The 26,269-nt window shown below is 43.7% G+C and overlaps 1 protein-coding gene across 2 annotated transcripts in view; it reads right to left on the bottom strand.

Annotated features, from left to right (window-relative positions):
- Positions 1-10,278: 10,278 nt before the first annotated feature.
- Positions 10,279-26,269, bottom strand: part of rnf19b (ring finger protein 19B) — a 24,288-nt gene continuing 8,297 nt past the window's right edge. Inside the window, exons 2-9 of one of the 2 annotated variants that reach the window (XM_084313144.1) lie at positions 26,084-26,269; positions 24,235-24,379; positions 22,827-22,989; positions 17,913-18,027; positions 17,166-17,306; positions 16,698-16,917; positions 12,364-12,492; positions 10,279-10,980 (exon numbers count right to left, since the gene is read on the bottom strand). The exon at positions 26,084-26,269 is cut by the window's right edge and continues 14 nt beyond it. In XM_084313144.1, the coding sequence (XP_084169270.1) occupies positions 10,536-10,980; positions 12,364-12,492; positions 16,698-16,917; positions 17,166-17,306; positions 17,913-18,027; positions 22,827-22,989; positions 24,235-24,379; positions 26,084-26,269 (1,544 nt within the window). In that variant the 3' untranslated portion in view covers positions 10,279-10,535. The remainder of the gene's footprint in view (positions 10,981-12,363; positions 12,493-16,697; positions 16,918-17,165; positions 17,307-17,912; positions 18,028-22,826; positions 22,990-24,234; positions 24,380-26,083) is intronic. The other variant, XM_084313145.1, reaches the window with a different exon arrangement.

Here is a 26,269-nt window from a genome sequence, read left to right as displayed (position 1 = left end):
CAACCATGGCTCCAACCACTACTACAACCATGGCTCCAAGTACTACTACAACCATGGCTCCAAGTACTACTACAACCATGGCTCCAACCACTACTACAACCATGGCTCCAACCACTACTACAACCCTGGCTCCAACCACTACTACAACCATGGCTCCAACCACTACTACAACCATGGCTCCAACCACTACTACAACCATGGCTCCAACCACTACTACAACCCTGGCTCCAACCACTACTACAACCATGGCTCCAACCACTACTACAACCATGGCTCCAACCACGGCTCATTGGCTCCTACAACTACTACCATCATGGCTCCAACCACGACGACTACAAGTGGTTGGCGCCAGGGTTGTAGTAGCTCCCACCAATACTACAACCCAAGCTCCAACCACTACTACAACCCAAGCTCCCACCAATAAAACAACCCAAGCTCCCACCAATACTACAACCCAAGCTCCCACCACAGTTCCGACCCTCCAACAACTACTACCATCATGGTTCCAACCACGACGACTACAAGTGGTTGGAGCCAGGGTTGTAGTAGCTCCCACCAATACTACAACCCAAGCTCCAACCACTACTACAACCCAAGCTCCCACCAATAAAACAACCCAAGCTCCCACTAATACTACAACCCAAGCTCCCACCACAGTTCCGACCCTCCCTACAACAACAATCCCCAAAACGACCACGCACAATGGAAGCCCCGGAGTCGAGGTATCTTTGTGGGGCTCTGTGGCTGCAGTGTTGCTGTGCTTACTGTGGCAGTGAGTAGCCTGGTGCCATGTCTAGCTACGCAGATGTACTGCACGGGCAAAACAGACTTGATGAAGAGTAAACTGGAAGACTGATCAAAGCCAAGGTGTCTGAAGAACCAACCAGCTAAAATGTTTCATGTAAGATGCTAATGATTGTCTAAGGCTGCAGCTCTCACCCCAGGAGGTCGCAAGATGACCCTGGGTAAAGATATACGAAAATATATACTGTCCATATACCTACATCATCATGTTCAGAAACCTTGCTACAAAAGCGTTTTCCTTGTGAAATAATGAATATTTGCTAATTATTAATCAAGTGAAATTGAAAAGGGAACTACTGATCATTATTTAGTGTCATGTCGTAGCTGTGGTGGATCCGGACTCTTCAATTATATCGTAGACGGATGTTCTGATCAATTTAGGTTTAATAGTAAAAAAATAAATAGTACAAAGTACATGTACAGTAGGATCAAATTTGCTTGGCTAAGAGGAGTGATCTCATCAAGAGAAGGAGACAATGGGTCTCATTCCCGAACGAAGTTACGACAAAATATTTCGTCTTAGCCAGATTTCGGCCCATTTAAGACATATTAGGGCTGGGAGTGGGAGTCCCCAAACTTGGTTGCTATGTATAGCATATAGCAAATGGTTTTACTTTTATAAGTGTTACCCCAAATCTCCACACAGTAGTTCAGATATGGTATACTAGTGAGCAATATAGAATGTACAGTGATTTATCCCCGCAGATGAATGTAACCTTCTGAGTCTTGGCAAATAACACCTCCATGCAGTCTTTGAATGCTTCAATGCTGGAATCTGGAGCTCTGTATACACAACTGACAATCACGTTTCTCAGATCTCTACTGAGATACAATCCATCAAGTTGTCAATGGTAGTTGACATGCATTCTACAACCTTATATTTGAGGCTATTCTTTATATATAGGGCCACACCCTCACCTCTTTTCCCAATCCTGTTAATATAATTGAGTTCATATCCATTCAACTCAATGTCAACTATTTTCTCAGAGCTAAACCAAGTTTCGGATATTGCTATGATATTGAAAGGTTTATGGAATTGCTCCAAATATTCTTTAATGTTTTGATGGTTAGCATATAAGCTTCTGCTGTATAAAACTCAAAAGTATTATTATAATTCTTCTTATAATATTGAAACATAGCAGCAAATAACTCAGTAGTGCAATAATGACGGCATCCTCTGATGTTATTTAGACTTCATATCAATAGGGTTTAGCTTTGTCAACACAGGGAAGTTCTACAAACAGGCCAGAGGATGTACATACTGTATGAGTAAAATATATACTTTATAGATTTCTCTTTTCTTTTTTGCTCACATAATATCTTAATATAAAACTCGAGCTCTGCCCCTCTGTGTTCACATAACTTTCCCAAAACTGACTTGTAATCTAAGTTGCCTAAACCAGTTTGTCAATTTTAAAAGCTCAGAGGACGGAACAGGTTTATTTGTTTATTGATAAGGAGATAGGGAAAGATAGAAAAGGATGGATGGAGCAGGCGGTCGGGTGGCATAGCGGAGATTATAGGCCTGTGTAGTATCTTTAATTGTACAATTTTGATATTTTACCATTCCTAAGTGCTGCTTCCCATTGTGTTTCAGACATGGACCCCATGTCTCGCTCTCATTGTATTTAATAAATACATGTAAATTATATTTGGTATTTGTAACTTGGCTAATATTGAAACTGTTGGTTAGCTAGATTAAACAGTACTATTATTTTGTTTCTCTGTCTTGCGATGGCTGTTACCTTGGCAACAATCCATATTTCACCGGCCAATACATATTTCATGGCGATCCATATTTATTATGAAACTGGCACCAGGGCGCCATATGACCGATGACATCTGTGTGGTTTGTTTGGTAATTTAGATCCCCCAGTATTTGGTGGCTTAGCCAACTGCTGCTCTCTGGGGTCAAACATAAGAAACATTTAATTGAGAATAGAATAAACACAAGTGCAATAAAATAAAATAAGAATGTGCGGGTGACTTCAAAGATTTGTGAAGCCCCATCTACAGTGTGACATCACAATCCCCCAATTAATTAATTAATAATAATGGTAGTTTTCTCAGAAAGGTTGTTCATCACTGGATTGACAGTCTTGTTTCTCATACATGGACCTGCTTTTAGCAACCCAGCACAATATCCAGCCCAATAATAATAATAAATAATATTTGTAATCTCGTTCCCAGTTTTATCTCATCCGTTTCCCCAAGATGGCGGCGGTCTCGTGACCAAATTCAGCCATTGGGTGGGTGGCGCTAAGATGGCGGCGGTCTCGTGACCAAATTCAGCCATTGGGTGGGTGGCGCTAAGATGGCGGAGGTCTTGTGACCCAAATCAGCCATTGGGAGAGCGAGGTGACGGTCTCGTGACCCAAATTCCTGAGGGAATCTATCTGCAGCCAGATGGGAGTAGAGTTAAGCCCGAGTTCAGGGTGTGGCCCTGGTCATGTGCTCTGGGGAGTGCTTTGCGTGCGACACCAGTGTCCATGAGGGCTGGCTTTCGGAGGCCGTTTTGAGGAGTTTGTTCCTGTTTCAGACAGTCAGCATGGTGGAGTAGCATGTGGAACAGTAGTTTGTTCCTGTTTCAGACAGTCAGCATGGTGGAGTAGCATGTGGAACAGTAGTTTGTTCCTGTTTCAGACAGTCAGCATGCCATGGTGGAGTAGCATGATGTGGAACAGTAGTGTTGTAATCACAGCAGGGGCCTTCCTCATTCCTCCTCATCATCCCTTCACATCCTCCACACACCTTCTTCACTCCTCCTCATCCTCTCCCACACCCTTGCACGTCGCCAGCTCTCCACTCAACACAGATGTCACCCATCCCCTCATCAACACAGCTGTCACTCATCCACTCATCAGCCAGAAGGTACTTCAGCTACCGGATCCTGTCTCCTCGTTGTGGGAGTGTTAAACTACCTTCCAAGTAAGAAGACTGAACCTAAGCCTGGCTGTACTCGTTGATATTTCCTGATCTAACCTGTGTGTGTGTTGTGTCGTGTAGGTTATTATGGCAAAGCATAATCAAACCAGCTAGGACAAGCAAAGTGAAAGATAACATTGGAATGGAAAGTCCCTCAGTCATTATATTGTTGGCAGAATCACAGCGCCACCCGCTGGACAGAACTGTGTATCTCAGAAATCACCTGATGAGTGATGAGTGTTGTTTGCTCTCTCTCTCTCTCTCTCTCTCTCTCTCTCTCTCTCTCTCGCTCTCTCTGAATGAATGAATGAATGAAAACTTTATTTAACAGATTGCAGAATGGGTACAATACAGTACGGCTCAATACACACAATTGTTAAGGGGATGCTGACCAGAGAAAGACGTTTGTCTTGTTTACATCAGGGTCCCCCATTTTCAATTCATAGTGACATTTATGACATACACAACAACATACATGATGACATCATGACATTTATGACATAGGGACACTACATGACATACAGGTATATAGTACTGTTACTTACATTTGTGACATACGATATGCAAAACCTCTCTTTCTCTCTCTCTCTCGTATACATGTAAGAGTACATGTTTTATCAACAGATGAACGGAATAATTGGCACACACACACCAGGAAGATCACAGAGGGCACGATATGGTGGCTGTTCTTCGGTTCCAGGCCATGGAATGTTCTCGCAACCATTGTTCCACTGCTCCACTGCATTCCTATGGTGCAGACGTTAAGTCTGAGTCTCTGGACGCAAAAAAAAACAAAAGATGAATGCTTTTATCATTTTATCGGTGCTGGTAAAAAAAAGAAAAGTCTAATACTGGCTTCACACGCCTGACAGGACCTACGGCTACGCCTACTATCCATAAGAGAGAAGAATCACCTGGTTGTACAAAACAACCATATAACATCATAATAAACAAGTACTAGTTCATAAGAACAAAATAATTTAAAAAAAAGTTCATATAAATGGGTATAAGAAATAATAAAATGTGCGCAATCAACATCACAACCATATAACATAGTTACTGTAATAGCCAGTGCTCTGACAAAGTATTGAAGAATGGGATGCTTCCCTGCAGACATGACTCTATTAACCTCGTTCCCAATTTTATCTCCGTGAGATAAAGCCTGGTAAACTACTGCCCGATAGTGTCTGTGGGTTAGAATTTCCGGTGTATGTACTTCCCCTGGAAGCTGCCTCCGAACGGACCAAACTTTTCCCGAATCCTGTGGCAAACAAGCTAGAACGTCCCGGTCATCTAGTAAATTCTTCAGGCAAAGCCGTTGCAGTGGCTTAAACGAGGACATATTGTGCACTTCACACGTTTCTATAATGGTTTTGTCGAAACCGGAAAGCCTGTAGCCTGTACTTCCGTTTAGACAGTTTAGGAGGCATATCTTTACCAGCCTAGCTTACTATTATGTAACATCATAGGACTACTACTATGCTACTATTCTTTTTTTTTATCCACGTTTTCTCCTCCGGTTTTTCTGTGTTTTTTCTCCCATCCCAATTTAGTCGTGCCAATTCCCCCCTCCCCTTCCTGGCCGTTGCTCGCATGTGCCCCCCACTGGTCGGTCTAGGGAGGGTTGATAGATACTATCGCATGTCCCCTCCGATACATGCAGTCAGCCAGCCACTTCTTCTCACCTGCCAGCGCACTCTCATTGGCGAGGTGTAACGTGTGGGAGGCTCACACTACCCTCACCATCTCCCTTCCTCGCTGTGCAGGCGCCCTGACCGACCTGTAGGAGTCACTGTTTATAACGACCAGATTACCACCCACCGGCTTCCCTCCCGCTGACTCTGCCAATTGAGCCAGTATGACGGCCGGCCAAGCCGGAGGCAACGCTGACAGCCGGATTCGATACCAGTGTCTCCAGTGTTGGTGACGAGCGCTTAGTCCGCTGCGCCACCCAGCCGTCTATGCTACTATTCTTATAGTACTACCTATCTTGCTAATATGTCAGAGTTGTACCCCTCCTGCTGACTTGTTGTTCACAATCTGTAAGTTGCTTTGGATAAAAGCGTCAGCTAAATGACTAAATGTAAATATGTCAGAACCGTCCCATACAATCTACAATTCTCCCTTTAGGTAAATCATTTACGTACTTTATGTGTGTGTGCGTGTGTGTGAGAGTCAATTCATGCTTTTAATATCATTTTATCTTACACAATCAACGACAACAAGTCATTAATTTGGTGCAACAGAAGTTGGTGTTTATTTTTCCCAAAAAGGTCCACAAGATGTCTTCCACAGTCCTGCGTGTACAACATGGACTTCAACAGTGCCAGGAAATACACAAGACTGTATACTAACACTTAAATATTGCTATATCTATATACCCAAAAACCTTTCACACAAGTAGTAATGTATCATCTATTTTTGAAAAGGGAAACGATCATCTCCCTCTCTCTTTCACGTAACCTATTTCCAGGAAGTTCAGCTTCGATCTGCGGTATACAATCATGTGTTTTTCTCGCAGACAAGCAGAAACGAGCAGTACATTTTTGTAAATCATATTATCGACGGAACGAACGAAGTGCCGCTCAGTCAGACGAGCAGCGGAATCGATAAAGCTACTTTGAGATGAAAGCCTTCCCAAGTATATTCCTAGCTGACCCGAGGACGAGCTGGCAGCCAGGTGACTTAACTGAAGCACAGAGAGAGAGAGAGAGAGAGGGGGGGGGGGGGGGTTTAGTAAACTATTCAGGCTACTGTATGCCATTGAAAAATAGTTCAACTGTGTCATCACTTTGTCACGTCCGACACGACGGCGGTAACTTGATATATTTTGGTTTAACCGCAGACATTTCGATGCAAAGGAAGTAAACTCATTTATAGCGATAAACAAGGAATAGCAAACAAGAGATAGACGTTTGAGATAAAGTGCACGAGTGCTCATTGGGGGGAAAAAAGTTCACTCCGATTATAGTGGGACAAATAACTACATTCATAAAGACTCCAGTCATTCTTTCTACGTTCACTTTCCGTCGTGAGTTTGTGCATCAAATGTTTGCCCCTCTGTTGACGGGTCTGTGAATCACTCTCATTATCTCTCTCTCTCTCTGTCTGACACATGCTCCAAATACAACATACACAGTGAAAAATTACAATATTCTAGCGGGTCAGACAGCTAGCGGCTCAGACAGCTAGCGGGTCAGACAGCTAACAGGTCAGACAGCTAGCGGCTCAGACAGCTAACGGCTCAGACAGCTAGCGGCTCAGACAGCTAACGGCTCAGACAGCTAACGGCTCAGACAGCTAACGGGTCAAACAGCTAACGGCTCAGACAGCTAGCGGCTCAGACAGCTAGCGGCTCAGACAGCTAGCGGCTCAGACAGCTAACGGCTCAGACAGCTAACGGCTCAGACAGCTAGCGGCTCAGACAGCTAACGGCTCAGACAGCTAACGGCTCAGACAGCTAGCGGCTCAGACAGCTAGCGGCTCAGACAGCTAACAGGTCAGACAGCTAGCGGCTCAGACAGCTAACGGCTCAGACAGCTAGCGGCTCAGACAGCTAACGGCTCAGACAGCTAGCCGGCGTGTCAGTCGACGGTGTATGTCACGTCGGTCAGTGAGAAAGCATCGCCATGACCACCACCACCACCGTCTGTCTGTAAGGCAGACCTGCAGAGTTACACTGGAATGACTGACTGCAGGTCGGTGGCGTGCTAGCATGCCAGAGTTCAGACAAGGAAGGAACTATCTCAGGCGCTCCCGATGATTTCAGTGTGAGAACTTGACGAAGAAGCATATACGTCTGTTTTGAAAACCTTTTTGTGTGTGTTTGTGTGTTACAGTTGATCCAGAGTACATCAGCCGAAAGATCTCAACCTATACTCTCTTCAACCGGGGTGGTGCCACATCACTCTGGCCTACCGTATTTAGATGATTAGGTTTCCGTAATGTTCATCCGAAAACGTAAAATAAGACTGATGAAGTGATTCTTCATGGCTCTGTGAGCGCGGGCTCTCTCCTCTTCAACCCCCTTAACCTCCCTAAGTCACGGTGTCTCTGTGCAAACCATAAGCTCTCGCCGGTTGAAATGGGGCGTCGCCGTGCCTTTCAATGGCTGCCACCCAAGACACAGACTCATGCAGCACCCAAGACTCATGCACACGGTAAATAATACAATTTCAAGGTCACTGGGATATGAACAGTGGGAGCAAAAGGGGGAAATACAGCCGACGGACTCGCTCACACATCACTATAAACACCCTCATGTTCTCAGTACAAATCTATTTCCCCATAACCCTTCACCCATTGCTGTGCTTGGCCACATTTCACCTTACCAGTTTTTCTCAATTGCTTTGGTGCATTTCTCTGATCAGAATTAAAGTTCTCATAACTGTTAGTTCAACCTCCACAACATTTGTGCACATCATAGTAGCAGTGTCTCATTCCTCCGAACAAATTGCAAATGCTTTTGGACATGCATCAATTGCTTTCATACAATTCTCTGCTGTTTTATAACATTATCATTTGCTTATGTCATGTCAGTCAAAATTAACTATACTTATGATGACTGCTGAATAGTCATTCCCTATAAAACTAATAGTCCTCATTTCATTGATTGAGTCATTACATACAAAAATGTTGAACTAGTTGTCAAAATCTATCAATCACGGCCTCACAATGGCTGAGGCTGGTCAAAGGGTGCAGCCAAATGTTGAGAGAACCACTGTAAATTAAATTACTGTATTCAAACATTTCGTTGGGAGAGCAGGTGTGTATACTGGACAGTAATTCAGCACTAAACAATCTGCACTGCACTACTGCCATTGTGTCATACATGAAGCTTGCAGTGGGACAAGAACGTCACTTTTTACATTTTACATTTAGACAGCTTTACTGCAGCACAGATTTACTGTATTGTAGTGTACAGTAGTGTTACAGTAAATATTTGTCATATTTACAGTATGGTACTGTACTGCATTATTTTACAAGTGGGAAGCACTGTTATTGTACACTACAGTAATATGGGTTACTGTAAAGCAGTATATCTCATGTTTGCTGTACATTACTGTAATTTTACTCTGCACCACATAGGATTGCAAGACAACCTCGCAGAGGTGGAAGAGGGCCCCTTTTTACTCCGCAACAAGAGGAAGCCATATGTGCAATGGTGATTGCAAACAATGCCATAAGGTTGACAGAGATACAAAGCGCTGTTATAGAGGATGACAATATCTTTGGGAATATTGAATCCATTTCAATCGCTACAATTGAGTGGAAATTAAATGTGCATGAAACAATTGTAGTACAATTGACAAATGAGTAGCCATTTGACTGGAACAGAGTGAAGGAGATCCGCCACCAGTATGCACAAGTAAAACATTTATGTGTTCTATGCATACTCTAATGTTCAGTGCTGTAAACTGGTTACTTTGTGTAGTGCCATGCAGTACACTTACAAGACAGTTCATACTGTACAATATGTTGTCCAAAATGCATTATGTTACACAGGAAAAGTTTATAGTTTTTATCTCTCTCTCTCTTCTGGGATAAAGCATGTACCAGGGAACCACTGCACACATTATACGTTGATGAGGCGGGTTTCAATCTGGCAAAAGGTAGACCGCGTGGAAGAAATCCCATTGGACAGAGAGCAACCATTGATGTCCCAGACCAACAAGGAGGGAATATTACAATGTGTACAGTGTGTACAGTAATGTGTAACTGTAGATTTCAAATGGCTGTGCAAATAGTGTATAGTGCTGTCTTGAGCATTTTCAGGTAGTGTCACCAATATCAAAACCAAAAAATACCAAAAAAACTTTTTTGCATTGGAAAACACTTACAGAGTGATCTGTCATAATGAAAACATGACAAAGCCATTTGACTATCTTGTTCATAAACAATGGTGTCAGGACTTTTCATTTTGATGACAGTGACACTTTCATTGACATGAATACTTGCTTTTGAGGAATGAACTATCCATTTTGAGCAAGTGACACGCTTCTGCAGGTTATCAACTAGGTTTTGCAGTTTGTACTAATTGTTTTGAGAAATGCACTAACAGTTATGAAAACTTTAATTCTGATCAGAGAAATGCACCAAAGCAAGTGAGAAAAACTGTAATTGTTTTTTCCTTTATTTTCTTTTTCTTTTTTGCAATATATCTTGTGGCAAATGTGTACCTCTTGTTTTTCTTTTTTTTCTCAGTTTGTTTGTTTTGTTGCTTAAGTAGCCAAGGCATTTTGCACCAAGAAGTAAACATAAATGGTCATCTTATAAATATAAGAGAGGTAGAACCCTGACAATTGACTCAGCAAGGAGACTGTCAGGTTGATAGATAGATAGATAGATAGATAGATAGATAGATAGATAGATAGATAGATCGATAGATAGATAGATAGATAGATAGATAGATAGATAGATAGATAGATAGATAGATAGATAGATAGATAGATAGATAGATAGATAGATATAGATAGATAGATAGATAGATCGATCGATCGATCGATCGATCGATCGATCGATCGATCGATCGATCGATAGATAGATAGATAGATAGATAGATAGATAGATAGATAGATAGATAGATAGATAGATAGATAGATAGATAGATAGATAGATAGATAGATAGATAGATAAACAGACAGGTCAAAGTAAATGATTACTGTCGGCATGTAAGACGTTTTCTGTGAGTCCAAAAAGCAGAAAAGATAAAAGAAGACAAAATAATTTAAAATCTACAATGAAATCGATGAAAAGCTAAAAGTCCTAACAGTTGGGTTTGTTAGTTTTGCATTGTGCAAGTCCTCTCAGACGTAGAGGATGATGTTGTCAGGGGGACAGTGAAGGCCTTCGCTGGAGGGGTTGAGAGCCCTGCAGGAGGGCGGCTGGGGCTGGGGCGCGGATGTCGGGCGGCAGCTCTTGGGGTGAGGCGAGTCACAATCGTCCGACGTCAGCTCAGCGATGTCGTCCGACTGCGTGTCCGACATCTCCAGGTCGCTCCTGATGCTCTCCGGCTGCGCCAGGGTGACGTCGCGGAGCCCCTCCCTGAACGACGCCCCCGGCGAGAGCCCCAGCACCGAGCCGGACAAAGCCCCGCCCCGTCGGGAGCTACAGTCCTGAGGCTCCTCCCCCCCCGAGCCGGCCGCCGTGGCGACAGAGCCCGGGGGCGGGGTTAGGTCCTCTTCACTGGTCAGGCAGAGGTGGCTGGGTTTGGTCTCGATGTCCACTTGGATCTCCAGGTTGGTGCGCTCCCTGAAGATGAGAGAGAGCGTGCATGTTTAGGTGATTATATGGTAACACAGTTCACATAAAAAGAGAAGACAAGAGAAGAGACATGTTTAGATACATAAACCATGACAGAATGGGGTCTCTAGGGACTAGTTTCAAGTTTCACGTTCATGTTTGATTTTATTTGTCACATATAAGGTACACGTGCAGTATAGTTAAATGCTTGGTTCTGTATGACCCTCCTAAAATTGTGCTTCATGCAGTAAAAAGCAAAAGAATAAAGACCAAACACTATACAAAATATACAATATACAAAGACTAAAATGTACAAAATGCAAGAACAAAATGCTCAATGCAAAGATGAGGTAGAGGAGGTAGTGCAAATCCTTTAGGAATAAATAGATAAAATATGGTGTAGTGTTTTAAAAGTGTTTAAAAAGTGTCTAAAGTGAATGTTAAAGGTGAATGTTTAAAGTGAGTGTGTGCATGTGGATGTTGTGTGAGTTAGTGTTACAGTGAGTCCACATTGAGCAGCCTGATGGGCTGGGGATAGAAGCTCCTTTCGAGTCTCTCTGTACCGGCCATGAGACTCCGGTAGCGCTTGCCTGACCGCAGCAGTGCAAAGAGGCTAGCGATGACATACAGTGTGTCTACTACAGTTTTTAGATGTGAAGCACCTCTATGACAATGTCATTAACTCACTCGTTCATTCATTCATTCATTCATTCATTCATTCATTCATTCATTCATTCATTCATTCATTCATTCATTCATTCATTCACTCATGGTAAGATGCACTGCCCCTAGTACACACAGGCAATGTGCTTTGAGTGAGACCAGCTAGCTTCACCTCTGTTGACACCGTGTGTCTTTGTTTTTATTAGATTAGATTCAAATGTATTAATGTCATTATACAACACGCGTACAATACCACAAGCCACAAGACTTCTGAACAAGGACAAGAACAGGAGATAGCCCTATTAAAAACGCTTGGAACACACAGACACACACACTCACCCTGCACTGCACTTTGATATGCACATACACTTACACGTAAGACACTTTGTGTAAATAATTGACTATTTCATTTGATCTTACTACTACTACTTATTGTTACCATTCTTGTATTCATTGTTGTTTCTTAATTGTGCACTGTTGAGTTTGAGCTTGAAACATGTACCTGCAATGCCCCTGTGTTGTTGTGTATTTGACAAATAAAGAACTTGAACTTGAACTAGGTTTGTCATATATATATATATATATATATATATATATATATATATATATATATATATATATATATATATATATATATATATATATATATATATATATATATATATATATATATATATACACAGTATATCTCCTATTCCGGCAGAGCAGAAGGAGAGAGAGGAGGCTTACCGGTCAGGTAGAGTGTAGGAGGAGATGATGGAGCCGGCCATGCCTCGGGTGCTGGCGCAGTCGCTCCCCAGGCTGCCTGTCTCCCTCTGGCCTGACTCCTTATTCAGCTCCGCTCCCTGCACCTCCAGCCTGGAGGAGAGACAGAGCCGTGGTCCCGTCAGCTACACTGCTGCAAGAAGAGCCCAATGTATTCTGTCTTCCCGACAGAAGCTACACTGCTGCAAGAAGAGCCCAATGTATTCTGTCTTCCCGACAGAAGCTACACTGCTGCAAGAAGAGCCCAATGTATTCTGTCTTCCCAACAGAAGCTACACTGCTGCAAGAAGAGCCCAATGTATTCTGTCTTCCCAACAGAAGCTACACTGCTGCAAGAAGAGCCCAATGTATTCTGTCTTCCCAACAGAAGCTACACTGCTGCAAGAAGAGCCCAATGTATTCTGTCTTCCCAACAGAAGCTACACTGCTGCAAGAAGAGCCCAATGTATTCTGTCTTCCCAACAGAAGCTACACTACTGCAAGAAGAGCCCAATGTATTCTGTCTTCCCAACAGAAGCTACACTGCTGCAAGAAGACCCCAATGTATTCTGTCTTCCCAACAGAAGCTACACTGCTGCAAGAAGAGCCCAATGTATTCTGTCTTCCCGACAGAAGCTACACTGCTGCAAGAAGAGCCCAATGTATTCTGTCTTCCCGACAGAAGCTACACTGCTGCAAGAAGAGCCCAATGTATTCTGTCTTCCCAACGGAAGCTACACTGCTGCAAGAAGAGCCCAATGTATTCTGTCTTCCCAACAGAAGCTACACTGCTGCAAGAAGAGCCCAATGTATTCTGTCTTCCCGACAGAAGCTACACTGCTGCAAGAAGAGCCCAATGTATTCTGTCTTCCCAACAGAAGCTACACTGCTGCAAGAAGAGCCCAATGTATTCTGTCTTCCCAACAGAAGCTACACTGCTGCAAGAGCCCAATGTATTCTGTCTTCCCAACAGAAGCTACACTGCTGCAAGAAGAGCCCAATGTATTCTGTCTTCCCAACAGAAGCTACACTGCTGCAAGAAGAGCCCAATGTATTCTGTCTTCCCAACAGAAGCTACACTGCTGCAAGAAGAGCCCAATGTATTCTGTCTTCCCAACAGAAGCTACACTGCTGCAAGAGCCCAATGTATTCTGTCTTCCCAACAGAAGCTACACTGCTGCAAGAAGAGCCCAATGTATTCTGTCTTCCCAATAGAAGTCACCAAACCGTGAGACATAAATTACACTAGGGTCGGGTACCGAACTCGGTACTTTTAACCCTTTTACTAGCACACTACAGAAGGTTAACCTTTCACTACCACACTACAGACGGTTAACCGTGTGTAGTGTGGTAACATTTAAGAAATACATGATCATCCGATTTATTTTGTGTGGTGTGTTACAACAATAAATAACAAAATGTTCTAAATAAATAGCAATGCTAAAATTGAGAAGTTTTGACTATATATATGTTACGACCCTGGCTCAGAGGGAAGCAACATAAGGGGACACAGACACCAACGGTCTATGTTTAAACCAAAAGACTAAACTTATTATGATATCCAGCGCAAACTAAAGATCAATGTGGTGGAAGGGAGGGAGACACTGTTCCAACAGTGTCTTCCAGTAACAGAGTCCGTGCATGTGTGGGTGGGGGAGGGCCTTTGAGCCCTGCCAGGCAGGTGTCCAATTAGCAGCAATCAGCTGCAACACAGGACCCAGGATTAACCAAAAAGCATGGTACATAACACTTCCCCCACCAAAATGGTTGCCCAGGAGGCAACCACTACACATCAAACCACCAAACAGTGAGTCACTACCACAAAGCGGCAATGGGTCGGCCCCTGTCGAACACGACCATCAACGTTGTCGAATGCTCTCCACACGAGAACATTCGACAATGTTGTTTAATACAAACAACATCTCCCCGACTCTTGGGTAAATGAGCCCCCCCCAAAATGTATCCTGCTGGACCCAGATGGAGTGGATCTGGTGGCAACATCCGATCTGTCTTCACCACCACCTGTTCTACTGAGGCGCCAGGCCTAAAAGCCAATCCACCCATGAACAGATCATCCCAAAACAAAAACTTTATTTGACCAGGCCGCTCCACCGATACCGACCTGTCAAAAAGAGGCATCAAACTGGAAACAGCATGAGAACTAAGCTCACTGCTCCCCGGACAGAAAACAGGAAAACAAAGTAAACCACGGCTCCCTGGCACCGCCACCGAGTCCGTCTCCCCCACTCCTGGCATCACCTGTTCAGGACATAGTAAGTCATGCCTCTCCAGGGTGGGATGCACCGCTTCAGGCATGTCAGCACCACCGCTGGAACACAGTAATACGTTATCCACAGAAACGGCCATGACATTCTCACGATTCAAAATGGCGGCACATAAACCAATGTCATGACTCAAAATGGTGGCACACACATCAACTACGTCACGATCAAAATGGTTGCCTCTCATTAGGCTAGGTCGTGAAGGCTGCCCCTGCTGTACAGGACACAGGTAACTAGATTGACTAGCATACCTAGCATACCCAGTGCCTGGCAGAGAGTCAGTGGGGTCACGTGAATCAACATTAGAATCATCAACTGACATACTGGGATCATCCCTGCCTACAAGTGAAACATCATGAACAGTAGAGCTACTGTGGGAAGGCTGGCAGCTTAAGTCAGGCCTCTTCAACCAGAACGGTGCATGAAACACCAGAAACACTAACAGAAATGGTGCCATCTGAATCAGCAACATTTCTCATAGCATCCTTCCCACACTCATCCTCCAATTCGTCCGGCACAAAGAAGAAAAGCACTATGCAGAGGTACATTCATAGTGTGCATTCCAAAACCTTCAACAACAACACCTGCACCTGCATTACTTAAACTACGCCGTGCCATCTCACGGTTAAATACGGCCACTTCAAAGAGGGACGACAAGGAGACATCTCTATTTTGCTCTAGCGCTAGCTCCTCATGAGACGGTATCACCTTCCCAAATCCCTCAACAGGGTCACTTTCCAATTCAACAAAGAACGTGTCACCAAGTGTAATGTCACAATTTGAGGTATCAACAACATCACTTTTGTCCTTTGACATTGCCCGTGTCACAGCACACACAGGGAACACTCCTAGATGCTTCTGTGCCAGCTCATCAGGGACCTCAGAAACCACAGGGATGGGAATTACAACTGGAGTAGCCAGCACTTTGTCACCAGCCAAATCATTCCCTAGAATGAAGGACACACCTCTTATGGGGATGTGAGAACATACCCCCACAACAACATTGCCTGATACTAAGGGAGAGTTGAGTGTGACCTCATGCAAAGGTGCATCCACAAATCCACCTCCAAAGCCACGAACAACGGCACCGGAATGCAATGAAGACTTTTCTGAAAACGGCAAAATCCCCTCCAGAATGAGGAACTGAAAAGCTCCGGTATCTCTCCATATTGTTATAGCCTGCTTTGACTCTAGTGCATCAGTCAGGGAAACAAATCCATCCATCATAAATGTTGAGGAGCCCTCAAGCTCTTTGTCCACACCTTTGATACTCCCCCCATCACCCTCTAACGTCGGCATAGGTGTTCTGCATACGGTTTCTACCAGAGCCACAGTTTTGACATTTTTCTGTTCAAGCACAGGGCACCCAGCAACGATATGACCAGGCTCCTTACAGTAGAAACATATAACCCCTCTGGGAATGCACTAGCACAACCACCATGCCTAGGAGGTGAAGTAAACTGACCAGCAGACACAGGTTTTGGGAAACGGCCCCCCCTGAAAAGGACGCCTACCCCTGGACTCAACACGGTATTCCTCTACAAAGACGGCCACTTCTAAATATATAATAGACAAATAGACAAGCGGCGTTCTCATCAATTACGCCATTTGCTTTTTGTTTACCAGTCAGATTCGGAAGTCAGTGAGTGAGAGTAGCAATGGTGATATTGGTCGCCATGATTTGTCATTTTGTAAACTCACAAAATCAATGGACACCGGAAAATGAACAAACTGGAAAACTAAATGTATTCATTAGGTTAGAAGCTTCTCATCTTCTGTCTGTTCATTTTGCCGTAATTACCCTCCATCCATTTCCTCATTGAGCTGCCTGGCGAGGTTACTTTGACGACAGCAGGCATTTTTTTTTTTTTTTTTTTAATTTGTCTGTTGTTCCCCCCTTTTATATTTTGGTAATAATTTAGCTATAAATACTTTCCAATAGCTATCGACTCAAAACAGGGTCCCTATTGTTGTTTGAAGAAAACACAGATCCCTTCACAGATATGCTTTTGCACGTTTCCCGTTGCTCATTCCTACCTGCTGTATTTGCCAGCGCGGGCCCCCAGGGCCCCCCCTGCCAGGGTGTTGAAGTGAGGGGTGTCACCCAGGCCCCCAGGGGCCACAGAGAGGCCCTCGCTGGGGGAGGTGGTGCTCAGACCGCTGGCTGCCCCCTCCAGACTGCTCTCCCCAAGGCTGGGGGACTTGAGGGCGCGCCACGCATCCGCCACTGCAGACAGAGAGGTGGCTGTTAGCAGATCTAGGATACGATGACATGAGGACATGAGGACATGAGGACATGAGGACACGAGGACATGATGACACGAGGACATGATGAAATTACATGATGACATGATGATGTGATGAAATAACATGATGACATGATGGCATGAGGACATGATGACATGAAATGACATGATAACATGAGGACATGAGGACATGATAACACGATGACATGAGGACATGATGACATGATAACATGACGATAACGTCTGACTTCCTCCTCACCGGTGATCGGACCGTCGTCCTCGTCGAAGTCGATCCGGACGCCGCGGCCCTTCCCTCGGCTCACACCGCAACCACCCCCACGGCACAGAGAGATGGGCACCACGCCGTACACATAGGCCAACATGATGGGCACACCAATACCTGAGAGAGAGAGAGAGAGAGACATTGAGAGAGAGACATAAAGAGAGAGTGAGAGAGAGAGATAGAAATAGAGTGAGACAGAGAGTGAGAGAGAAAGAGAGAGACATTGAGAGAGAGACATAAAGAGAGAGAGTGAGAGAGAGATAGAAATAGAGTGAGAGAGAAAGAGAGAGACATAAAGAGAGAGAGTGAGAGAGATAGAAATAGAGTGAGAGAGAAAGAGAGAGACATTGAGAGAGAGACATAAAGAGAGAGAGTGAGAGAGAGAGAGACATCGAGAGAGAGAGACATGAAGAGAGAGACATGGTGAGAGACATGGAGAGAGAGAGACATCGAGAGAGAGAGACATGAAGAGAGAGAGAGAGAGAGATAGAGTGAGAGAGAGGCAGTGTGAGAGAGAGGTGGGGGGTCATACAGATGTCATAATTCTGAGGTGGCACTTTGACAGGAAGAGGAAGATGATACATGTTCTAATAAATTACAAGTCAACTTATCAGCTCATTTGAAAGTTTCTCTAAGTATTCAAAATGTATTCAACTGCTATCTCGCCCAACGGCCGATGAAAAAAGAAAAGAGGACGAGAAGGCGGGACGTTGTGTTTCTTACCCACGCTGACGGCGGCGATGACAGGGGCGGTGATGATGGACAGGGCCACGCCCCCTGTGATGGCCAGGTTCCTCCTGTGTCGTGACGTCTTCTTCAGCTCGTAGTGGGCGTGGATCTGGAGGGTGTGGAGAGAGAGAGGTGAGTGTGACGTGCGAGCACACGCCGGAGCTCACGTTGAAGCCACACTGCTGCAGGACGGGCAATCGTATAGACCAGGGGTAGGCAACCCTAGGGACGCGTGCCTGTATAGGCACGCGGGGGCATTTGCATAGGCACAGGGGGCAGCAGTACAAATTATTTAAAAAAAAAAAAAAAAAAATGTTTTGCTCTGAAATATTATAGTGAAATATTTTGCACTGTTGTCGCATTTATCTTGTTGAAATCCTCCCACAGGTTATTTTTACTACCACATATTTAATTGAGACCCTTTATTTGTTTATTATTTCAATTTAGCTGGAAATACATTGCTACAGTACATCATTCAGTAACATTTGCAGAGCCTTATAACAAAAACATTATTACAGTCACCATTGTGACCAGTGGGATTAATCAACAATTTGTATTATTTATTTTTCTATTTCATTGAACATTGCACATGTTAAAAGCCATTTTTTTTTACTCAAAATGTGATTATTACCAAGTCAACTTGTGTTCTTAAAACAATGACAATAAACATAGTTTTATTAGGTTGAAATAATGTGGTTGTGTACTTATTTTTCTGTTAACTTATTATGGATTGAAAACTGAAAACCTTAATGCACAGTAACTGAACTCAATATTTTTAAGTTCTGGTAACTTATTATTTTTAATTTTTTTACAGTGTAGTCTTGCGATCAATCAAAACTTATTTACACGATATACCTCACATTCACCCTCCATTCACATCCTGGTGTTCTCCTGGTGTTCTCCATTAGGCCTGTAGGTGGAGCTATGACAGCACACGTACAGTACACACCCGATGGTGTGTGATGTGTCCAAAAATGAATGGGCAAATGTGAGTGAAATGGTCGCACTGTATGCAGCTGTTTGTCTGCATTGCATTCCCCCCCTCCCCCCCAACTCAGAGTTAGGGTTGATACAACCATCATAATAATATTGTTAATAATAACAATAACAATAATGATGTAATAATGTAAAAATTATCATTAAAAATACCTGATTATCAGAAAAAAAAATGACGATGCATGGAATATTGTTGAGGCACACTAGTTACAACTATATTTCAAACAGGCACTCCATGACAAAAAGGTTGCTGACCCCTGGTATAGACCAACGCAACACTTACAGTGTTTTCAGCACATGGGAGAGGGTGAGGGGATAAGATTTATGAATGTTGATTAGAGCCTTGAGGTAAGTGGTGGTAGCTACAGTACGGCTGTAGGGGTGCGGGAGACATGATCCAATAGAATAGACTATCACCAGCTGCTGCGGTCTACAGCGAAATACAGCGAAATGCAATTCATGCCACGAAACTGCCTAAAATATATTATATACAATATATCGTTTTATATATAATTGTATCAACAGATAGTAGGTAGTGCACACATGCACTGTATGGCACAATATAGGGCGAATGTCTCTAGCCGAGAGGGGCTGCCGATTTGGGGGGGGATAGATTCGTTCAGGTGTGGCTGGTGATGTGAGACGCGCGGCCGCTTGTGTGCACCTCGAGGCGGGCAGCGTCAGCGCGAGGCAGCCCCCACCCCCCCGCATCTCTCTCCCAGACCCGTCAATAGGTCACCCTAACCCTGCTACATTTCTACCCAATGTCAGGGTATTTTATAACGTTAGCGTTTCGCCATTTCCTGACCAATATGCGTCAATTATTTTCTTCTAATGAGCACATAATGTGAGTATAATGTGCAGCTGGTTGAAACGCTGGGATATTATGTATAAAATGTAGAAATGAATATGACCGGCCTTCTTCCCTCAGAGCGAGCCCGCGATTAGGCAGTGGCAAAAAAGAAAATGCGCATTGCGTGCGTTACCGGGGCCAATCAGGCGAATGCGGAAGCACTCTTGGGCTGCCTTTAATATAGACGCAGCCGGCAAAGTGCAGATCGACTTGTGGTTGGTCTCTCCGTGTTCAGGAGTTTATTGGATCATGTCTCCAGCACCCCCACAGCCGTAGCTACAACCACTTATGTCAAGGCTCTAATCAACATTCATTCATTTTATCCCCCCCCCCCACACTCTCCTATGAGCTCCATGTAATGCGGAAGTGCACACACACTAACAAATTATATACAGTACCGCAGTCCTACCCCGAATGGCTTTATTGCAACCAATAATAATAATAATAATAATAATAATAATATATAAATGAGTACTACTGAGTAATAGTGCTATAGTGCTACAGAGTTGTAGTAATAATATCTATGTACAGTGATACAGGTATACTACCATAGTTTCTTTATACCTGTATCACTACATATTAATATATTAATACTACAAATCTGTACATACATCTGATTAGCACTATTACGCAGTAGTACTCATTTATATATTTTATACCCAGTTTAATCACCTGTACATTGTATATTACTATTGCACTTTACGGTTACATTTGTACTCTGGTTAGATGCCAAACCTCTTTTCGTTGTTCTTGTACTGTATCATGACAATACATTTTAATCTAATCTAATCTAATAACTCTAATCTAAAGGTTTTGCAACATTTTAGCGACAATTTGAACGAAACCTAAAACCTAAAATGCTTGAATGGGATTATTCAGGATAAATATGCAGTAACACGTTCACCACAAGGGGGTGAAAAAAACAATGTACTAAAGTGGAACAAAAAGAGCTCCACTCGTTTCTAGGAAATGCTATTGTTTCAGAACGAAAGTGGATCTTCCGCTACCCGAGCTGGAATTCCACACAGACCGAAAGGGAAACAGGTTTTCCCCCCTGTTCTTCTGAAAGTCTGTGAATTACTGGAAATGAAAGTGAGGTCATTGTGAGAGAGCTGTGAGGCATTGCCAAAGTGTTATGTGCCAGTTGTTACCATTACCAGCTATTTCTATACCACCGCATTGTCTTTGGTCTGTCGTTTGAAAACAGAAAAGCTGAGGGTGAGAGAGACCCACTGACAAGTTTGTATTGTACATCAAGATATGATAGATATATGATAGATATGCTAGGATCAAGATATGATAGAATATGATAGGATCAAGATATGATAGGATCAAGTGATGCCAGTAACTAGTTAGTAAGTAACTAGTTACTCTAATCTGATTACTTTTTTCAGTAAATAGTCATCTAACTTGTTACTTTTTACAAGCCAGTAATCTGATTACAGTTACTTTTCCAAGTGGCTGTGCATTACTATTTAGTTACTATCTCATAATGCTGATGATAAGAGAGCCAGGGGTACAGTCAGCTAGACCGGAGATGCACGCACACAGCCACACACACATGTTTACGTTTATAGCTGATTTTAGAATGGCTTCAGCATGAAGTTAAATCAACTATCCAGTTTGTTTTAGTGTAATTTGGCAACTTGAGAGAGTGAGAGAGTGAGAGTGAGAGAGAGAGATTCATGTTACGCGCGACTTGCGGATGGCAACTGATGGCTGATGACGTCTCATGATGACCTGTCTGAGCAGCCAATCATGATTTATGACATTATGCACTTTCAATAAAGCATTATTATTATTATTTTTTTTTATCCACTTTTTCTCCTTATTTTTCTATTTTTCTCCCATCCCAATTTCGTATAGCCAATTCTCCCCTTCAATTCTCCCCTCCCGTGTCTTGAACGTTGCTAGACTATGCCTCCCACTGGTCGGCTGTAGTGAGGATAGAAGCCTTGCATCACGTGTCCCCTCCGGTACACGAGGAGGCAGCCTGTCGCATCTTTTCACCAGACAGCGCGGACTCTCAGTGGCGAGGAGTAACGCGTGGGAGGCTCACGCTGCCCCCGATACTTCCTGTCTCTGCTGTACAGGCGTCACCCAACCGACCTGTAGGAGTCGCTGTCCACAACGTCCAATCCCCACCCATCGACTTTCCACCCGCTACCTCTGCCAATTGAGATAGTATGACGACTGGCCCAAGCTGCAGGCAGCGCTGACTCGGGGAGTTGAGACCGGAGTCTCTTGCATTGGTGACAAGCGCAATCTCCGCTACGCCACCCAGCCGCCCTCAATAAAGCATTATTAAAAAAAAAAAAAAAAAAAAATTGTCATTCTTATGTTGTGGCAGCAGCAGGGGGGACGACGGCGACGACTTCGTAACCTAGTTAAAGTAAGTAGATTACTTTTTAAAGGAGTAATCAGTAATCAGATTATTTTTACAAGTAATCTGTAGCATCACTGGATAGGATTAAGATATGATAGGATATGATAGGATCTGATAGGATCAAGATATGATAGGATATGATAGGATCAAGATATGATAGGATATGATAGGATCAAGATATAATAGGATCAAGATATGATAGGATCAAGATATGATAGGATCAAGATATGATAGGATATGATAGGATCAAGATATAATAGGATCAAGATATGATAGAATCAAGATATGATAAGATATGATAGTATATGATATGATAGGATATGATACTTATGCACTAATCGATGCAGAAAAGCCACAAAAATATAGCCTGTGGCTTTGCTGCATCGATTAATGGTGGAAATGTCTTTATTCACACTCTCTGACCCTCAGACCCACTACCATCCGAGCTCCTGGGGGGTCATCAAAATTAAGCAGGCTATTCTCAGTCCTCGCTCCACAATAATAATAATAATAATAATAATAAATCAGATTTATATAGCGCTTTTCCAAATCCCAACCTGAGCATGACATGGGAGCAAAATGGCCACCATGTGAATAATATGGTCAATTGTCTCTCTGGAAGCATCTGCCAGTTAACTTGCTTTACAGTAGGGTATATATATATATATCTCACTTTACGCCCGACGTAGACAGGGATGCCGATGACCATGGCGGGCACAGCGATGCCAGCGATGAGGGTGATGCCCACTGGAGCTCCAATCAGAGTGCCCAGCTGCCACAGGATCTTCTTCTTCCTGCTCCATGGCTTTTTACCCCAAAATGTACAGCCTGACGGACTGATGGAGAGAAGGAAGGAGAGGACAGAGAGGGAGAGGGAGAGATAGAGGAACAGAGAGAGAGGGAGGGAGAGAGATAGAGAGAGAGAGGAACAGAGAGAGAGGGAGGGAGAGAGATAGGAGATAGAGAGGGAGAGAGGAACAGAGATAGAGGGAGAGATAGAGAGAGGGACCGAGAGGAAGAGAGGAACAGATAGATAGAGAGAGAAGGAGAGAGATAGATAGAGAGAGGAACAGATAGAGAGAGAGAGGGGGGGCAGAGAGATGGGCAGGGAGTGACGAGAAGAGAGGAATATATAGACAGAGGGAGGGTGTTAACACCTTTCAAAGTGTACATTCATCTTTCACACAGCCCTGGGCATTCATACCAACTAACATATGGTGACACGCACGCACGCACGTGTGTGTGTGTGTGTGTGTGTGTGTGTGTGTGTGTGTATGTGTGTGCATGTGTGTATGTGCGTGTGTGTGTATGTGTGTGTGTGCCAGGGCTGTCCTTGACTAACAAAATCAACGTAGCTGACTAATAGCCATTTATTGACTAATCAATGAATGGGGGGGGGGGGGTATTCATCAAACAACAGCAAAGTGTTTGTTGACTATAAGACCAACCAAACGTTTTCTGGTTAAGGGACTTTGAGGAGGCAGCCCTTGTGTGAAACCCCTGCTGGCCTGGGATCAGATCCCTCTCTCTTGTGACAATCCCACTCTTTCTCGATGCGTGTGTGTGCACGTGTGTGTGTGTGTGTGTGTGTGTGTGTGTGTGTGTGTGTTAGGGCTGAGCCCAAACGTTCTAACGTTCGGACCTTCGTTCGTTACGTTGACATTCAAATTCGAAATCAACATTTGAATTTTTTATTTTAGTTTAATTTTAATTAATAAACGTTTTTTAATATATATTTTTTATGTGTCTATTCATTCTGTTTAAACCAATGGGGTTTTTCTTCACAGTTGCCGATAAAGATTAGGCTACACTAATATTATAGTATTAAAAACTGATTAGTTATATTCATTAAAGAAAGTTGATTTAATAAAAAATAAATAACTCATTTAATCAGATTAATCACTTTATTCAAATTGAGGATTTGTTCTTTATTTAGAATATTAGAAGAAGGTTCGAGCGTCCGTTCGAAAAACCCTGACAAAGTTCGAATCCCAAAAACAGGCTTCAGGGACAGCCTTAGTGTGCGTGTGTGTGCGCGTGTGTGTGTGTGTGTGTGTGCGCGTGCATGTGTGTGTTCCAACCTGAGGTAGTGCAGGTCGGAGATCTCCTTCATGCAGAGCCAACAGAACTCACAGCCGCAGACGGCGCAGGTCATGTGGTTACAGCTGCCGTCGTTCATCTTGATGATGTAGGCGCCGCATCGCGGGCAGGGCTTGATGTCGTCAGCTGGGGGACGAGAAACAGGATGTGGTCACTTATCGGTGATGTTGTCAAGCGGGTGCGCAGGCAGTTCCCCTGAGAATTTAATTTTTTTTCCCCTATTACTTTGTAACAGGATTAGAGGGTATCTAACAAACACAATTATGATTTACTTTGGTTTTTAATTTCATTGCATTTAAAAAAAAAAGAAGAAAAAAAAGAAAGAAAAAATAGAAATTGTATTCTATACATGTATACATCATGGTTTCTTCTTCCTTTCCTAAAATGTCTATACGAACCCGGGGGGCTGGGAGGGGGGTTAATAAATCAAATAAAATCAAATAAAATGTATTTGTAAGGCCAGACAACACACGTTAATGTCCCCATGGGCCGGACACGTCTTCTTTAAACAAGTCAAGAAGAAATAAGTCGCAATAAGTCAAGAAACAAAACAAGAACACCATAAGGTCCAACAAATTTAAAATAAATGCAAAATAAATGAATGCAAAGCAAACACTCCCAGACGTACCCCACGCGAAGGTAAGGAAAAACTCACTAAAACCTAGCAATAGGAAAAAATGCACCACATGCAATGTGGAGGAGAGAAACCTTAGAAGGGCCAATTCAAGGGGGGATCTCCCTTCTTAGATGTCGGTGATAGTAGTGTTGCAGACGGACAGTTGGTAAGCATGCACTCAAGTGTGTAGTGAAACACAGATGAGTGCATGCAATAGCAACTGAACATTTAGAAACATTTAAGATAGAGCTGATAGCGATAGCAACTGAACATTTTGAAAGATTAAAAATAGAGCTGATAGCGGATCCATTTGAGGCACAGCGACCTGGTCCGTCTCGCAGCCACAGGACCGCCAGATCAGAGGAAGAGACTGTCATAACTGCCAGCAGGCAGGCTACACAGTACATGACTATACTGACGGACAATCTATAATACTGAAAAGACAAATTTTTATGCCACTGTGGGAATTTGTATGAACTGCTGATGTGAATGTCTCTTTCCTCTGAACTTGTTTTTTTTTTTTAAGAAAGAAAAAGAATGTGGCCCCCCGAAAATGTCTGTAGTCGCCGGGCCATCTTTACTCCCATTGAAAGCCTATAGCACACTGAGGGTCCTGCCCTCTAGTCTTCCTCATACAAACCCTAGAGTGTCTGGCAAAATGGTTACGGATGGTTATTAAAGTGTTTGAACAACAAATCTCTTTCAAAACGGTTTCCTCGGTTGTTGTCTAGTCTTTTATTTCTCTCCCTGCGCCAGCGTTGGAATAATGGACTGTTGGTTGGGTAAGCAATCCATTTTGTCCTCTGATGCATTCTGAGAAAAGGCCAAGGACAGCGGAGGCAGGTTCTAATTCTGAACGCTGGGAAATGTATTCTGTGTTTAAAGGGACACTTCACCTCAAACTAAGCATATTTGGCAGAGACAGACAGTTAGTACGGTTGGTAGGATACTCTATACTGCTGACAGATTCTCTCTCTCTCTCTCTCTCTCTCTCTCTCTCTCTATCTCTATCTCTCTCTCTCTCTCTCTCTCTCTCAGTTGTGTTGTGTTTTCTTACCCTCTACCAACTGGGTAACTTTTTATGTGTGTGTGTGTGTGCTGAGTGTGTGTGTGTGTGTGTGTGTGTGTGTGTGTGTGTGTGTGTGTGTGTGTGTGTGTGTGTGTGTGTGCGTATGCATGCGTCCATGGTATGTGTGTTGAATTCGGGTACCTACCGGGACCTTGCTCCTGGGTGTAGCTGGGGGAGGGGTTGCTGTGGGCGTGGAGCGACTGCGCCCTCTGCTGGCGGGCGGAGTCACAGGTCTGGTTGGGATGCCAGGCCTGCTTACAGTGGTAGCAGAACTCCGCCCCACAGCCCTCCCTGCGGCAGACCAGCCGAGGACAGCTGGCACAGCCTGAGG

This window comes from Notolepis coatsorum (genome assembly GCF_963971535.1).
Source record: "Notolepis coatsorum genome assembly, chromosome: 4".
Lineage (NCBI taxonomy): Eukaryota > Metazoa > Chordata > Actinopteri > Aulopiformes > Paralepididae > Notolepis > Notolepis coatsorum.
Note: the sequence above shows the minus strand (reverse complement) of the source record. Positions and strands in the feature narration are given on the sequence as shown.